This window comes from Hyphopichia burtonii, assembly GCF_001661395.1.
Source record: "Hyphopichia burtonii NRRL Y-1933 unplaced genomic scaffold HYPBUscaffold_8, whole genome shotgun sequence".
NCBI classification, from domain to species: Eukaryota; Fungi; Ascomycota; class Pichiomycetes; order Serinales; family Debaryomycetaceae; genus Hyphopichia; species Hyphopichia burtonii.
Genome location: NW_017963735.1, coordinates 226,609 through 242,134, shown reverse-complemented (window position 1 = coordinate 242,134; position 15,526 = coordinate 226,609). Strand labels below are relative to the sequence as shown.

General features: G+C 36.4%; 9 protein-coding genes across 9 annotated transcripts; 6 read left to right on the top strand and 3 right to left on the bottom strand.

The window, feature by feature from the left end:
- Positions 1 to 344: 344 nt before the first annotated feature.
- On the top strand, positions 345 to 3,011 carry HYPBUDRAFT_114330 (uncharacterized protein; the record flags this gene model as incomplete). The annotated part of the gene is made up of 1 exon (XM_020219036.1): positions 345 to 3,011. A coding segment is annotated over one exon (2,667 nt), but the record flags the coding sequence as incomplete, so codon positions are not given.
- Positions 3,012 to 3,330: 319 nt separating this feature from the next.
- Positions 3,331 to 4,295, top strand: HYPBUDRAFT_163417 (uncharacterized protein). The gene is made up of 2 exons (XM_020222616.1): positions 3,331 to 3,404; positions 3,465 to 4,295. The coding sequence occupies exons 1-2, from the start codon at positions 3,388 to 3,390 to the stop codon at positions 4,267 to 4,269; spliced, it is 822 nt and encodes a 273-aa protein (XP_020074204.1). The 5' UTR covers positions 3,331 to 3,387; the 3' UTR covers positions 4,270 to 4,295.
- A 131-nt stretch (positions 4,296 to 4,426) lies between these two features.
- On the top strand, positions 4,427 to 5,686 carry HYPBUDRAFT_114642 (Golgi transport complex subunit; the record flags this gene model as incomplete). Its single annotated transcript, XM_020219057.1, has 1 exon — positions 4,427 to 5,686. The coding sequence occupies one exon, from the start codon at positions 4,427 to 4,429 to the stop codon at positions 5,684 to 5,686; it is 1,260 nt and encodes a 419-aa protein (XP_020074203.1).
- Positions 5,687 to 5,856: 170 nt separating this feature from the next.
- SEC24 (COPII subunit) lies at positions 5,857 to 8,670 on the bottom strand (the record flags this gene model as incomplete). The annotated part of the gene is made up of 1 exon (XM_020219071.1): positions 5,857 to 8,670. One exon carries the CDS (start codon positions 8,668 to 8,670, stop codon positions 5,857 to 5,859), a length of 2,814 nt encoding a protein of 937 aa, XP_020074202.1.
- A 108-nt stretch (positions 8,671 to 8,778) lies between these two features.
- Positions 8,779 to 9,213, top strand: HYPBUDRAFT_230276 (uncharacterized protein). Its single transcript, XM_020223137.1, has one exon. The coding sequence runs from the start codon at positions 8,887 to 8,889 to the stop codon at positions 9,133 to 9,135; it is 249 nt and encodes an 82-aa protein (XP_020074201.1). The 5' UTR covers positions 8,779 to 8,886; the 3' UTR covers positions 9,136 to 9,213.
- HYPBUDRAFT_154009 (S8 family peptidase) lies at positions 9,075 to 10,884 on the top strand. The gene has a single exon (XM_020221851.1). It carries the CDS (start codon positions 9,362 to 9,364, stop codon positions 10,766 to 10,768), a length of 1,407 nt encoding a protein of 468 aa, XP_020074200.1. The 5' UTR covers positions 9,075 to 9,361; the 3' UTR covers positions 10,769 to 10,884.
- Positions 10,885 to 10,948: 64 nt separating this feature from the next.
- On the top strand, positions 10,949 to 12,351 carry HYPBUDRAFT_154008 (NAD(P)/FAD-dependent oxidoreductase). The gene has a single exon (XM_020221850.1). It carries the CDS (start codon positions 11,031 to 11,033, stop codon positions 12,330 to 12,332), a length of 1,302 nt encoding a protein of 433 aa, XP_020074199.1. The 5' UTR covers positions 10,949 to 11,030; the 3' UTR covers positions 12,333 to 12,351.
- Positions 12,352 to 12,409: 58 nt separating this feature from the next.
- HYPBUDRAFT_8058 (uncharacterized protein) lies at positions 12,410 to 12,997 on the bottom strand (the record flags this gene model as incomplete). The annotated part of the gene is made up of 1 exon (XM_020223709.1): positions 12,410 to 12,997. One exon carries the CDS (start codon positions 12,995 to 12,997, stop codon positions 12,410 to 12,412), a length of 588 nt encoding a protein of 195 aa, XP_020074198.1.
- Positions 12,998 to 13,438: 441 nt separating this feature from the next.
- HYPBUDRAFT_154007 (uncharacterized protein) lies at positions 13,439 to 14,894 on the bottom strand. Its single transcript, XM_020221849.1, has one exon. The coding sequence runs from the start codon at positions 14,810 to 14,812 to the stop codon at positions 13,481 to 13,483; it is 1,332 nt and encodes a 443-aa protein (XP_020074197.1). The 5' UTR covers positions 14,813 to 14,894; the 3' UTR covers positions 13,439 to 13,480.
- Between the last annotated feature and the right edge of the window lie 632 nt (positions 14,895 to 15,526).

Below are 15,526 nucleotides of genomic sequence, written 5' to 3'. Positions count from 1 at the left end.
AACAACATACTGAACCTGAATTGAAATCATCAGAAAATTCACCAAAGATCATTACTTCGGCTACTGACTCAACTTTAACCGATATAAGTGATAATCGTGCTAAAGCCTTGTCAGCAACTTCAGCTACTGACTCAACCTTAACCGATATAAGTGATAATCGTGCTAAGTCAGCAGCTTCAGCGGTCAATGAGCCTAGTCGATCAGTGAATGATAGCTCCAACAATACTCAGTCCTTCAAATTGAATAAAGAGGAAAAGAAGAGGGACTTGAAAAAGTCACCTTCTGTCTCTGTAAGTGATGAGGAAGATGAAGCTGAAAGTAAGACTACCAAAACTGATGTCGAAGAATTTTCTGAACAAGAAACTCTCCCTGCTGACTCACCTCCACGTATTCGTCAAGGTAGAAAATTACTTCGTAAAAAAGATTATGATGAATATGATCAACCTTTAAGAAAGAAACAAAGAAATAAAAAATATATACTGTCAGATGATGAAAGTGACGATGAATCTACCGTTTTTAAAGAGAAAGAATTTTCAGAAGATTCGAAAAGCTCCAAATCTAGATCCACTTCTATTTCCAAACAAGATAGTGCTAGAAAATCGTCAACCCCAGGCTCTTCGAAATCAAAGGGATCCTATAAAGTTAAAAGAGACTCTAGTGGAAGAAGCTTGCTTCAACGTGCTTGTAAAAAAGGTGACTTGGCAGATGTTAAAAGATTCATTAGTCTTGGTGCAGATGCAAATGAAAGTGACTTTGGTGGATTCACCTGTTTGCATGAAGCTGCTTTATCTGGACATACAGATGTTGTGAAATATCTAATTAAAAATGGTGCTGATGTAAACAAACAAGCTATTGAAGCTGGGGATTCTGAAACTCCTCTCATGGATGCTGCTGAAAATAAACATATCGACACTGTCAAAGTATTGTTGGATAACGGAGCCAATGCTGATATTCATAATGCAGATGGTTATACTGCTTTGACTAAAATTTCTCATTTACATTCAGATGAAGAAGGTTATGACGAAATCATTGAACTTTTAGAAAAGGCCCTAGAGGCCCAAAAGGGGAATTCAAGTGATAAAGCAGTTCCTTTGGCACCTTCTAAAATAGTGGAAGATCCATATGAAGATTATTTCTTAGGCTTGGTTAAAAAGAAGAATTCTTCTTCAACAATATATAAATATTCTGCACAAGGTTTTAAAGAAGCTGCAGCTAGTGATTTTCTTGCTCATGATTATACTCTTCAAAGTAAACCAGATATATTGAATTTGGCCGCTAGAAATGGTCATGTTGAATTAGTTGATATTTTACTTGGTTTGAATCCAGGGTCCTATGATATAAATCAAGAAAACAAAGTTGGATTAACAGCTCTATTATCTACTGTGGGCCTCGGAAATTATGAAGTTGTTAAGTTTTTGATTTCTAGAGGAGCTGATCCTACTAAAAAAAGAAAAAAGGATGGTTTAAATGCTTTAGATATAGCAAAATATTCTGCTGAGTATGATCCAAGAGAAGTTGAATTACTTCAAGGAGAAATCTTGAAATCATCTAATGGACCAACAACATCTGAAAAGACACCGGCTAATGAAAATGCAATAATCAAGGAAGCTCATAAAGATACTACCCTGTCTTTTAAAGAAGAAATCCCTAAAGAGTCAAAAAAACCAGAAGAGAAAGAAAGCGAAGATTTTGAGAAGCCTGTTAATTCTGATGTTAGCGATCATGAAATTGAAAAACAAAAGGAAAATGATTTTGATGAAAAAGATAGAGAAGATGAACTCTCTCTCAACAAGAAACGCAAAATTTCATCCGGTAATTCTGATCTGAATTCTACAAAGAAGTTAAAGAAAGTCAAATCAAGGGAATTTGATAAGTTGAAGTCACAACCAAGTAACGTTTTTGCCAAAGACAGAACCCCAGAAGCAAACGAAGATCCAAAACGTTTCAAGTCCAGGGAACAATCACCAACTTCAGTTACTCCTACTCAACATTCACATCGTCCTAGTTTGGAATCAAGCAGATCATCTGATCGAGATATTACTAAAAAACCACTGACTCAATCACCTTCCCCTGCACTTTCGTCTGCTTCCATTACTTCTCCTGTGACTGCTCCTGCTCCTGCTCCTGCTCCACTTACTAAAGCACAAGAAGAACAAAGAGCCAAAATTGCTGAAGAGGCCAGAATCTGGCAAGAAAAATCTGAAGCTAAGAAGAAGGCTAGAAAAGAGTTCTTCATTAAAGCCGAAAAAGAAAAAGAACGCAAGAGAAAAGAAGATGAAGAAAAGAGAATTGAGGAACAAAAGAAACAAGAAATTTTGGAGCATGAAAAGAGAATTAAAGAAGCTGAAGAGATTGCAGAAGCCAATCGTCAACTTGAAGTCAAGCGTGAACAACTTAAATTTAAAAAATGTATCGAAAATTATCCTATTGGATTGAGATGCATAAAATTTGGTATTGAACATACTTTAGAAGAACTTTCAAAATTCGTTCCATTGTACGTTTTCAAAATGAATGGAGAAGAATACGTCATTGATCTTCAACTTTCTTTAATGACTGCCTTATCTATTACTGAATTGGGTGAAAAGGCAAACTTTAGTTCTAAAATTGAAGTCAGTCTTGAAAATAAATCTAAAACTTGGATCCTCTTCTATCCTATGATTGGTATTGATCCTTCAAATCCACATTTGAATTTACAAAGAGAAGGACACTCCAAATTTAAGTTTCTTTTATTAAACTTTGTTAAGCTTTCGGAAGCAAAATCTTTTCTTGAAAAACATTATCCAAAGATAGTCGATCTTATTTGGAATAAGAAGTTCATTACTCCTGTTGATTTGGGATCCATGATGCCATTCAATGAAGTACGCAACATCCAAGTTGATATTTTGACTGATAAAAATGATATTGTCATCGATACCGAATCAGTTCAGAAAACTAGCTTCGTTCCACCTAAATTGAGACTCCGCAAGGATGCTCTTAGAGTGATCAGGAAATCTAATACACCAATCTGGTAATAAATATGCCCCTACTTTTTCATTAAACTTGAAAGTTCAAATCAAAAAAAGAAAAATTAAAAAAAAAAAAAAAAAAAAAAATAAAAAAAAAAATTTTACTGGAACGTATGTCCTTTACTTCTTTTTTACGAGTTTTATGTCTTCATTATTAATGCCTAATTCTTTGCTTCTCTCCTATGTGCTGTATTATTTATAATTTTTATCATAATATTTAAATATCTTTTAAAAATGTAGGTAACTTTCTCCACAGTGTCTCAGAGACCGAAAAATTCGCTGGATTTATCGAAAAAAAAAAAAATTGAAAAACCAGCGACGATGAGATGAACTTAGTCATAGATCAAATAACCATACCCCAAAGCAAGACCAAAGACATATAATGTCACAGTATAAGAAGTATGTATTTAGGATGAACGCGTCCAATTTTTGGTGTTGAAAAACTAACAATTATAATAGGATATCGAGGGAATCACTATATAATTCAGAATCCGAATATGAAAGTGAAAGCGATGAGAACCCAACTAGTTACATGCCCAGTAACTTTGAATTTGATTTCATAGAAGTGGACAATAACGATGAGAAAGAGGACGCTGTCACTGATGATATAAGCATATTGTCCAAAGATAAGGAGGTGGCCACTGAAGAGAAGCAGGAATCTGATGAAGAATTCGAGTTCCCCTTGTTTGCAGCCCCTCCACCGAACTCGAAAGCTGAAGAGCCTAAAGATGATACTTCGATGGATGTTGTTGTGGATGAAGAAAGAGGCAGGACCAAATCTAAAATCATGAAAGTTTCTTTAAGAGAAGAATCACTAGAGGTAATTAAGAACGAAAGACCGTTATCGTATTACTATGCATCCTACTCGGAAGATCAAAAGAGACAATTTTTAGAAGCTGCTGTTTCTGGCGATGATATATACCAGCAAATACAGATATCTGTTCCAATAGAAGATCCTAAGCCGTGGAAATGCCTTATTTTGGAATCACATAATGCTCAAATAGAGAAAGAACTTGCAAAACAGAAAAAGAGGTCCCATAGTAAACGTGCTGGTAAGAAGAAAAGAGAATATAAAGTCGCTTGCCGTGAAAGAAAGCTTGAACGTAAAAGAATTGAAAAAAAGCTTCAAAAGGAAAAGGATGCAAAATTCAAGAAACAATTTTATGGCCAAAAAGCATTCACACCTAAATCGAAACGTTTCAATCTCAACAAAACCAATTCTTCAAAACCTCAAGCATCCAAACCTAAGTATAAGACTGAATAGCTTTTGATTTAGTATAAGGAAAGCAGTTTATAGATTAATGAATTATTGATAATGCTAACAAAAAAAAAAAAAAAATTGTAGTGAGATTCTCGTAGTGAAAAATCGACAATTGTAAATGGCAGTTAAACGTCAGCACCATTAGGCTACTTAGACAATTATGACCAGCGTCAGGGAAAAGGACGAACTCGAGGATTTTGAAGCATTTCTTGAGCCAGATTTTAGGGCTCCACAATTTGCCAATGATATAATATTGGCTACCAATGACCATGACGATTCACAATTGGATCTAATGACACCAATAAAGAAACTCAAATTTGATATCAATGAATGTGAAAAGCGGATGAAGAGTATAAGTACTGATAACCATGAGTCATTAATATCCCATTTCAGTAAAATAGAAGATACCAGATCAGCATTCAACGATTCAATAAATCCATCACTTGAAAGAGTCAATAACTCGTTTCAAAGGGTGAAAGATAACGTTATAAAGCCATATGATGAAGCAGTCAATATGAATAACGCCATGAGAAAGATTCATGCTACTTTGAACTTAGTAAGAGGTTCTGGCTACTTTATCTTTTTACTTCAGCAATTGGAAGATTCCGAAAAAGCATATGGCTCAGCTGATGTTGATAATGTAAATGACAATAAAGAAGTCATAAGATTAGCTAGGTTAAATAAACAGCTATCTCAATTCTATGCTTCTGAAAAGGATGTTAATAAGCATAATGCTCTAAACGGTGGGAATGCTGGTAATGATTTATTTTCAATTAAGTTTATAAGAGATTACCAATCAATACATTTGAATAAAACAACGAGCTTAGTGAACGATTTGAATCAGTTTATAGTTCAGGACTTCAACCACCACACCTCATTTTCAGTCTCCAATATTAAACTACAAAATAATTTGATTGCATTGTATTTACTTAATGAAAAGGAAGTTTATCAGATTGTGGAAAAATCTTGTATTAATAAACACGTCCAGACGTCGCTTACCCAATTGACTCGATCATTGCAATCCCCCCGTAATTTCACTACTGTGGTGAAAGAAACTAAAGCTAGCTCAGATGAGTATATAAAAACATTAGAAGAAATCTTAAAATCGTCTAACCTCACAAATATCTCATCAACAGCTCAATCTCAAGTTGACCATGCTAACAATACTGAAGAGTTTCAAAACTTACTTGATGTCTTGAATAACCATTTTGAAGGTAAGTCTATTTCAAAAGTCTATTGGGCAAATCTATCACATAAGTTCAAAAAAAATATAGTAGCCACAATGGCCAGAGGAGGTCCTATAGCAAAAAACTTAAAGGTATATCAATCAGGGATTAAAAACACTATCGAAGAGACTTTTGACGGTGAAGAGCGAGATTTATTTGTTGAAGCTATAGATTTAATAAATACAGGTAAATAAATTAAATTTATTAAATAGAAAGAAAATAATTTGATATAATATTACAAACTTTCATAAAAAAATGATTTATTTATAAAGTTCTTACTTTAGATAAATACTTTTTGTATAAAAATTTAACAATGGTAGAATTAAAGGATGGGAAGATTATAAAGTATATATGTGCATTAAAATTAAACGGCAACTCTACTCTTTAATTGAGATAAAAATTCTCTATAGCCAATTTCAGTATGAGACTTGTCTTCGACCAAGCAACTTAATGCCCATAATCTCAATGCCATTAAGTCACGTTGTTGAGAGATATCAATTGGTTCGTTAGATGAACCACCATAAACAACGTATAAATTCTTCCACGTGATAGAATCTCTTTGTTCTCTAATTTTACCAATGATTTGACGAACTTTATAATTAAATTCTGATTCTTCGATTGAAAATTCTGGTAATTCAGTTTTACCAGTTGGAATTTCATATAAGCTGTTTGCACCAAATAAATCTTGAACCAATTCAGGAACAACATCACCAGAAACCCATAAGAATAACTCACTTGAATTATCAATCAAGTATAAACCATAGTTTTCCCAAGATTCTTTTGAATTGTTAATAGGTTCAGGCAATAATATTTCAGTGGTACTAATGGTTTCTTCTTCACCAGTTTCTTCATTAACTTGAACAATTTGTTCCGGTAATCCACATTCATCTGGCATGTTATGTAAAGAGTAGACTGCTGGGTAAATATATTTGATCAAATGAGGAATTGGTAATGATGCTAAATTATTTAAAGCGGCGGCTCTATGATCAGATGGAACTTTTTCATTTCTTAACCCTAAATGTTTGGTTAAGGAGAATAATAACAATGGTAACATTCTTAAATTAGTTGAAATTTGTAATGGAGAAGAACCCGATACGTTACCAGAAATTAATTCCTTTTTGAATACATTCAAGACATCAGTAACTGATTTGACGAGTAATTCTCTTGCATCTGGTATAGATGAAGATAAAGCTTTTTCCACAGCTCTATGAGTAAAGAAATTAGCAATTGCTAATTGATCAGCAGATGCATAAATGTCATCTATTTTAGAGGAAGTTGGAATAGCCATGTTCATAACTCTAATTCTTCTTTCACCGAAACAAGTAGAATGTAAAACAGCAGCTTGGAAATAAACTACTGGTTTAGTTAAGGTTTCTTCGATTGAAACTTCGATAGTATAACTTTGATCTCTTGGGAAAGATGGGAAAGAACATAAATCAGAAGATCTATTGAAGAAATTACCATAAAATGAACTCATTCTAAGACCAGTAGAACCCCTACATCTTAAAACGGCTTCTAAAGCGATATCCATTGATAAATGTTCACTAACTTCTCTTGATAATTTAGTAACATCTTCAGCTTTAGCACAAGTCCAAGCAGGATAGTAATGAGTTTGACCAGCAGTAAAACGAGGCAAGTTAGATAAAGTAGCAACATCTTGATATTTGGTAGCAGTTAAGAATAAATCAACAGTAACTTGAACAGAATTACAATCAACCGCAAAACTTTTATAAAATTTATCAGCAGCATTTAATAAAACTTGAGATTCTTTTTGTTTACCAGATTGAGATTCATCTCTAATTGATAACTTACCTTCACCTAAATTAGGTAAAGTAGCAGCAAAACAAATTAATTTACCACCAATACTTGAAATCATTTTATGACCAGCTTTTAAAGCGGGACCAAGAGCAAAATTAACATTAGCGGTACCTTCGAAGAAAGTTGGGAAATCGATTAATAATTTTTCAATAGCCGGTCTATTTTCATCTAAATTAACTAATAAACCTTCAGGAGAAGGAAGGAAAGGTTCATCAATATCTGAAACAATCAAAGATTCAATACCATCCAAGCCTTCATTAAATCTAAAGAAATGTAAATTAGAATCAACCCCAATAAAGGCAACTTTAGTAGTTTTTTTATCATTTGGGATACGATCTAAACTTTCTAAAATAGTTCTGGTAATAGTAGAAGTTAATCCACTTGAAACTGCATCAGCAGAAACATCAATAATAAAAGTGAAAACCACTGGTTGAGGGGCTCTAGCCATGTATTCTTTAGGAGCAATGAATTCAACAACTGCATGATTTAATTCAGGTCTTTCGAATTTATTTTTTGGATTGTGCATAGCATCATATTCAAATCCACTTGGAATATCATTTTGTAAATTACAGAAATTACATCTCCAACGTCTTCCTTGTTCAGTTAAAGTGATGAAAGGATTGATATAACCACGACAACGACGACATCTAGCAATCAAAGTATCGGAAGCAACTGGGATATTTTCTGAATCAATATGTAAATCACCATAAGGTCTAACTACTAAAGCCAAAGGCAATTTAGTTTTCTTCAATAAAGAGTGATTATTTGGTATCACATTAAGAGTAGATCTAAAGTATTCTGGATTAGCATTTGAATCTTCTGAAGTAGGGACTACTGCAGCATTTGGTGGTAATATGATGGGTGGTGGTGGTAATGATAAGTCACTGATTGGAGGTGGCAATTCTCTTAATAAATCAGTAGTATATAATTGATTCAAAGGAGGTTGGCCATACGCAGAAGTACCTGGAGAAGGAATCCCCCCAACTGCACCACCAGCAGAGTATTGTGGTGCATAAGGAGTGGCCCCCGAGGCGGCTAAACCTGCTTGTGCTTGTTGGTATGGATCATATGGCTGTTGTGGTGCTGCGGGTTGTTGAGGAACTTGTTGTGGATAAGCATTATAAGGTTGTTGATATGGAGAAGCAGTTGATGGTTGGCCAACATTCATATTTTGGAAACCTTGATTTAGTTGATCAACACCATATGTTGGTGCCACCGGAGCGGGAACTCCTGCCGCAGCACCCCCCACCGCTGGAACGGCTGGTGCCCCATAAGGAGATTGCTGATACTGTGAAGGATCAGCCACTGGAGGAGCAGCAGCGTATTGAGGTTGTGGATATGCTCTTCTTCTACTTGACATTTTTCCAACCAATTGATATGAATTTAAACCAAGATAATTCGATGTTTTGTATACTTGCGGTATGCTCTTCCAAAAAAAGTCCGACCGCCCAAGCTTGAATTCAAATCTTTATTGATTATTCGATATTTCAACTCAAATGAAGGTATCTCTATCTCGATTTCTCTGTTTTTTTTTTTTCAATTGGGCGTTTAGCTGTTTTTTCAATTGGGTTTTTGTATGGGGAATTACGTGGTCAGTGCGATGCTCAGAATTACCCAGGGCGTTAACTACGGGGTCCCCCTACTTAACCCATACTTAAGCTGGCGGGCGCGCACGCGTAAGCGTGAGCATGGTGTCTGGAGGTGTCTGGAGGTGTCTGGGTGTCTGGGTGTTTTACTCTTGGGTAAAGCACCCGTACATCTGGGGCATCCTTCAACCGTCACAAGAGTGCTGTCGGGCAGCCTGCCAAGGGGTTCCATAGGCTGAACAGTCCTCCAATACGCTGAACGGTCCTTCAATAGGCTGAACAGACCCTTTGAAGCGGTTCAGCAGGCAGTGTAGACGGTGTGCCCGTTGATAAGATAACGTTAGGGTATTAATGGCTGGCCTGCACATGCTCTGTGCAGACCAATTCATACCCCCAGACTATTTAAAGAAGGCAAACTGGGTACTGGAGTAGTTACTTGTTCTTCTTTCTGGCTAAGTATTCATAATGCAAGCTAGAATCATTGTGGCTACTGTTTTGATAAACGTTGGTTTGGTTATGGGATTGGTCATCCCTGACTTGAAGACTCTCTTAAGCTTTGACCAGTTGCTCACTCATATTGATAAGGTTGAGCCTTCCAAGCAAGACTACGGTCAAGGAGTGTTGAAGGAAGACGCAATGGCACCAATCTTGAGTAAAGTTAGTGCTGATAGAATTGTTCCTAACAGATATATTGTTGTGTTCAAGGATGGTTTAAGTACGGCCCAGGTTCAAGACCACCAGCAATGGATTAATGTGCATCATGCTAGTATGGTCAAGGACATGAAGATTGAGTCGGGACAATCTGCGCTTCTGTTTTTCAATATTGGGGAATCTTTTGGTGGTTACTTTGGTTATTTCAATGACGAATTGATCAAGTTGATTCAGCTGAATCCGTTTGTTAAGTTTATTGAGCGTGATGCTATCATGCAAGTTGATGAATTTGATATTCAAAAGGAAGCCACTTGGGGGTTGGCTAGATTGAGTCAGCGTGAGCTTTCTCCTTCTACCGACTTTTTGTATGATAACGACGGTGGTGAAGGGGTCACGGCTTACGTTATCGATACCGGGATTAAGGTTGAGCACTCTGAGTTTGAAGGCCGTGCTTCTTGGGGTGACGCGGTTCCTTTCCCTCATATCAAGTTCGATGGCCATGGCCATGGTACCCATTGTGCTGGTATCATTGGATCCAAAACTTATGGTGTTGCTAAAAAAGTCGAATTGGTTGCTGTGGGGGTTATGAATGCTTTGGGTTCCGGTACTACTTCCGATATCATCAAGGGTATTGAATTTGTGGTCAATGACCATAAAGAAAAGGTTCAAACCAAGAGAAAGGGTTTCAAAGGATCCACCGTTAATATGTCCATTGGTGGTGGGGCCACCGATGCTTTGGATTTGGCTACCAACGCTGGTTCTAAAGCCGGTTTACATATTGCCGTTGCTGCTGGTAATGACGATTCCGATGCTTGTGAATACTCTCCAGCTAGAGCCAACGGTCCAATCACCGTGGGGGCCTCTGATAATGCCGACAACAAGGCTTCTTTCTCCAACTGGGGCCGTTGTGTGGATATCTTTGCTCCTGGGGTGGATATCTTGTCTACTTTTGTCTGGTCTGATACCGTCCAAATGTCTGGTACCTCGATGGCCTCTCCTCATATTGCCGGTTTGTTATCCTACTTTTTATCTTTATACCCAGATATCAACTCGGAATACGCCACCGGTGAAAGTGGCTTACTCGATCCTCAAGCTTTGAAATCTAAGGTTATCAAGTACGCAACTAAAGGTGTCATTCAAGGCCTCACTGACGGCCAATCTCCAAATCTTCTTGCCTTTAACGGTGCTGGTGGTAACTTGACTGATTTCTGGTCTTTGTAAGCAAGTCATCAGGTCATGACTTGGGTTTTCTATATAAGTGTTTAGTTGTTTTAAAGAATAAATAAATTTTGGCTAATTGTGTCTATATATTTGCAATTCCGCACTGTAAATTCCGTTGGCTAATACACAAATTTTACTTGTTGATTCGACCTTCCTTGACATATTTAAGTTCTATAAAGGCGATGATGCCATTGCAATCACCCAATTTATATAAAAAAGGACTGAAAACGCTTCATATTGCTTTTGGTCTATAAATCAAACCATGACTTCCATCGTGATTATAGGTGCTGGAACTTTTGGTCTTTCTACTGCTTTACAACTTTTAAGAAAAGGTGAAAAGAATGTCACGATAATCGATCCTTACGAAACTCCCTCTCCTTTGAGTGCTGGTAATGACGTTAATAAGATCTTGCAGAGCTCGGTCGAGGAAAAATTTTATTCTGAATTGGCATTGAAATCTTTAGACTTATGGCAAAATGATCCCGTATTTAAACCGGCATTACACGAAACGGGTATACTTTATACGACTGAAAAAGATTTTGCTTATTTTAAAGAAAGGAAACAGTTCTTAGACGAAAAAGCAATTCAGTACAAGAGTTTGAAAGATCAGCTGGACTTCACTAAACTTATTCCCTCGGTCGACGATGGCTCGGACCAATCAAAACGATTTCAAGAATGGGAAGGTTTGTACCAACAGGAAAAATGTGGATGGGTGTATGCAGCCGAAGTTTTAAGATTAATAGCTACTGAAGTTAAAAGGCTAGGAGGAAAATTCGTACGTGATGCAGTTGACGAAATTTTGTATGATGAAAAAGATAACTCTGTTGTTGGGGTCAGAACCTACTCTGGAGAAATTTTCCATTCGAACAAAGTTGTTGTTGCAGCTGGTGCTCAATCTTATAGGCTCTTGGATTTTGAAGGACAGTTGTTGGCTAAATGCTGGACTGTCAGTCATATCAGATTAAGCCCGGAACAAGCTGAAAAGTTAAGAGAAATTCCAGTGGTTCTCAGCTTAGACCATGGGTTTTTCTTCGAACCAGACTCAAATAACGATTTGAAAATTTGCAATGAGTTCCCTGGTTATATCAACTGGGATGATACTATTAAAGAATCGGTCCCCGTATACAAAAATCTAATTCCAAAAGAAGCTGAAACCTATACTCGTCTTTTTTTAAAAGAAGTTTTCCCTGAGCTTTCCGATAAACCTTTCAGCTTGACTAAGATTTGCTGGTGTACTGATACTCCGGATCGCCACTTTCTAATTGGATCTCATCCTGATCACAGAGGGTTGATTTTGGGTACTGGTGATTCTGGCCAAGGTTTCAAATTCTGCCCAATCGTGGGCCATTATATATCTAAAGTGGTATTGGAAGGCGATGAAGCCTTGGATCCGGTTAAAAGAGAAGCTTGGAAATGGAGACCGGAAACTGCAAAGAATAGAGATATTTTTGATGTCCAAGGAAGAGATGGAGGAATCAATATTATAAAAGACTTAAAAGATATTAGCGAATGGACTGATGGTAAAGATATTGGAAAACTTGACATAAATGCATTAACAATTTAATATATACAGTATATTCAAGCTATAACTAAATGTTTTGGTGTAGTCAACGACAATGGTTCATGTAAGTCTAACACGCTTCAACTGAATAAAGAAGATGAAGATGAATCATCTTCACTTAGCTGAAGTGCTTCTAAAGAAAATATACCAATGGAGTGCATCGCCTGGTAATCTTGAGAACGATAAGATGACCTTGTTTGCTTCATCAACTCATATCTTTGTTTCCATTCCATGGGAGCTGATGTAGCATCTAGGTCCTCTGTAAAATGTAGCAAGGACTCTATATCATAAAAGTCTGTCTCATGAAGCTTGGGTTTGCGTTGGAAGTAGTACGGATTTATAAATTCTTCTGTTTTTTTTGTCAAACCCAAGAAGCTCTTCACTCTTCTAAAGGACTTCCCAAATGAATGGAGTGATAAACTAGACGAATCGGAGTCTGTGGTTGTCGCAGAGGAGCTTTCAAGTATAGGAAGCGACTGACTTTTACGAACTTTCTTTAATAGTTTTTTAATTGGAGAGCTTTCTGGATTTTTGCTTGAGTATTCAGGCGAAGACGGAACTGGAAACTTGGGGATCGCGAACGAAGGAAGCTCGTTCATCGTAAGCGAATCATCATCTTCGAAATCACAGTATACAGAGCTTGAATCTGTCTCATTTAATATAGACATCTCGTTTTGCAGTCAAACTATATCGTAAGTTGTATAATGTTTTTGCGGCCAAAAAAAAAAATATGGATGCATTCCATTTCTGGGTTTGTGATTTCAGCTATAATCGCTTCTATTAAATTACATGCTTAGTCACGAAAGCATAAAGGTTAGATTGAGTTACGTACGGCCAATTGGGATAGCTGGAGAATGAAATGCGTTCTCCTAACGTGTAGAAAAGCACATACAATTTTGATTTATTTGCAGAACTACCCACTCATAATTGGATAAGGATACTGAAGTGCTTACTGAAGGTTTCAATTACTTTTCGAATAAGTTAACATTTTTGTAAAACTAGTGATATTTAGGAAATCGGGGGAATTGTTGCGTATAATTTTGCAATCAATCGCACCAAAATACAAAAATACTGCAAAAACTACAAAAAACTGATAAATTCAATAAATACATCATTTATTCATTAATATACACGTAAGGCATTAGGTAGGGCTATTGGGCGTTTACAATTTTTTTACATTTGCTGGTTTGGTGACCGGTATGACTGCAATTTTGGCAAAGTTGGGTATTTGACAATGCTGAAAATTTAACCTTTGGAAAATTTTCTGATGTCTTGGGAGGTAAATCCTTCAGACCCATGGTATAGCAGATATAAACGTAATATAAATCTTCTAAGTCAGGCACTTCAGCTTTCTTAGCCGAAACGGCCTTTGGGTCTGAATTATGGAATAAGGTATCCCCGCTACCCAAAAAGCCGGAGGTTAAGATATTTTTCCAATTACCTTCTTCAGAATATGGGAAAACAAACTTAGCCAACATGATACCGTTTGAACTAGAAGGTCTATAAACCAATTTAAACTTCTCATTTTGCGGGTCATCCTTGATGGGGATTTCGACGTTATTCCACTTCTGCAGAATATATTTTCTAAAATCAACATTTGATGAAACTTTCTCCCAGCTTGCAAATGGAGACATTGCTAGTATCCTAGCATCTTTAGTGACAAATCTGACTTGTTTAATTGCATTTGCAGTAATTCTGGCAAAATTAAGTTTATCATTAAGACCTTGAATTTGGCCTTCAAGGGATTCGATTTTGTTGATTGTACTAGTTAATTCATTTTTCAAAGCTTTAATCTCTCTGATTTTATTCTTACGAGCTTGATTTTCTTTTTGGTTAGTGGGAGGAGGTAACTTCTTCTTTTTTCTAATAAGGACGGTTCCTTTTTTTTCAATTTCCTTTTGTTTTGGTAAAGTTTCTGATAATTCTGCTGATGCTGCTTGAAGAGCTTCGCTGAGTTTGGCAATAGTTTCGTCGTCGCTTTTGATAATATTATCAACGTATAATTTGACACTTTCATTAACCACACTAGGATGCAAGAACGGTGATCCTTCAATCATGAAGTAAATGTAGTTTGGCTCATCATTAATGGCATTTCTAAGAAATATATCTTGAACTTTGATAGGAACATTATGGATCTTAGTATGTTCTTTAGTCGCAGCCACCATACCAATTTTAACAATTCTCTTATTTCTGATCTTATCAACAGTGACAAACTCTTTTGGACCTTCGGGCTTTGGAACCTTTGGTTTTGCCTTTGGTTTAGACTTGACCTTGGGTGATTCCTTGGGTGCTTCGGGTGCTTCTTCTTTGAGTTCTTCCTTTGCTTCTGTTACCTCTTCTTTAACTTCTTCTTTGATTTGTTCATTCACATCTTCTTTTATTTCCCTTTTAACTTTTTTCTTTTCATGATCTAGAACACTTCCAGCAATGAAGGCCTTGCTCAAGTTTTTAAGGATCTTTTTATTATCTATATTGAAAACCATTGGGTATGATCGATACAAGGTGATATAGCTACAGAAACAACATCAAATGAAAAGTTGAGAGAGAATCCGGATTAAATACAAGACAAGTCCTCAAGGAACTGTCTTGATAATGGCTCATGTCTATAGGAGCACTTTTGTCTTGAACTTTGTGGTTGTAAAGTCGATAATAAGGAAGACAAATTATACTGAAACAATAAGAAAGAGCAGCATATTTATTTACTTTATTTAGTATACATAGTTAATCAGCTGGCTAATCATTCAAAGTGGGTAACTGCCCAATATTTACTTAAATCAACCCGAAATGCTTAATTGGTTGATCTGGGATTTCAAGTAAGGTCGTTTTGTACTTTTTCAATTTGATCTTATCAATGATTCATTTAGTAAACTACAAGTTAGTACGTCGAAGCTGCCAGAATGGTGACGTCCACTACATCTTTCAACCCAGGAACCCTGGAACCTTATAGCTTCTTGCAAGGGCATTGCAAGGGTAAGCCCAAAGAAAGTCCTGGTAAGGTCTTATTGTGCATTTATTAGACGAAAAAAAATATCATTGTTCAAAACATAAAACATAAATATATCTAATAAAGGATTTAGTTCTTGGTTACTACTCGCATTATACAATACTGCCTTAGGTAATTAGTGGTAGAAGACACAACTAGCCAGCCTTTTCATGCTTTCAAGCTGGATCGTGATCCAACGGTTGAGAATGGTGTG

Coding starts and splice junctions, on each gene's coding strand:
- HYPBUDRAFT_230276 (XM_020223137.1), top strand. CDS start 8,887: ATGGGGAATTACGTGGTCAGTGCGATGCTCAGAATTACCCAGGGCGTT.
- HYPBUDRAFT_154009 (XM_020221851.1), top strand. CDS start 9,362: ATGCAAGCTAGAATCATTGTGGCTACTGTTTTGATAAACGTTGGTTTG.
- HYPBUDRAFT_154007 (XM_020221849.1), bottom strand. CDS start 14,812: ATGGTTTTCAATATAGATAATAAAAAGATCCTTAAAAACTTGAGCAAG.
- HYPBUDRAFT_154008 (XM_020221850.1), top strand. CDS start 11,031: ATGACTTCCATCGTGATTATAGGTGCTGGAACTTTTGGTCTTTCTACT.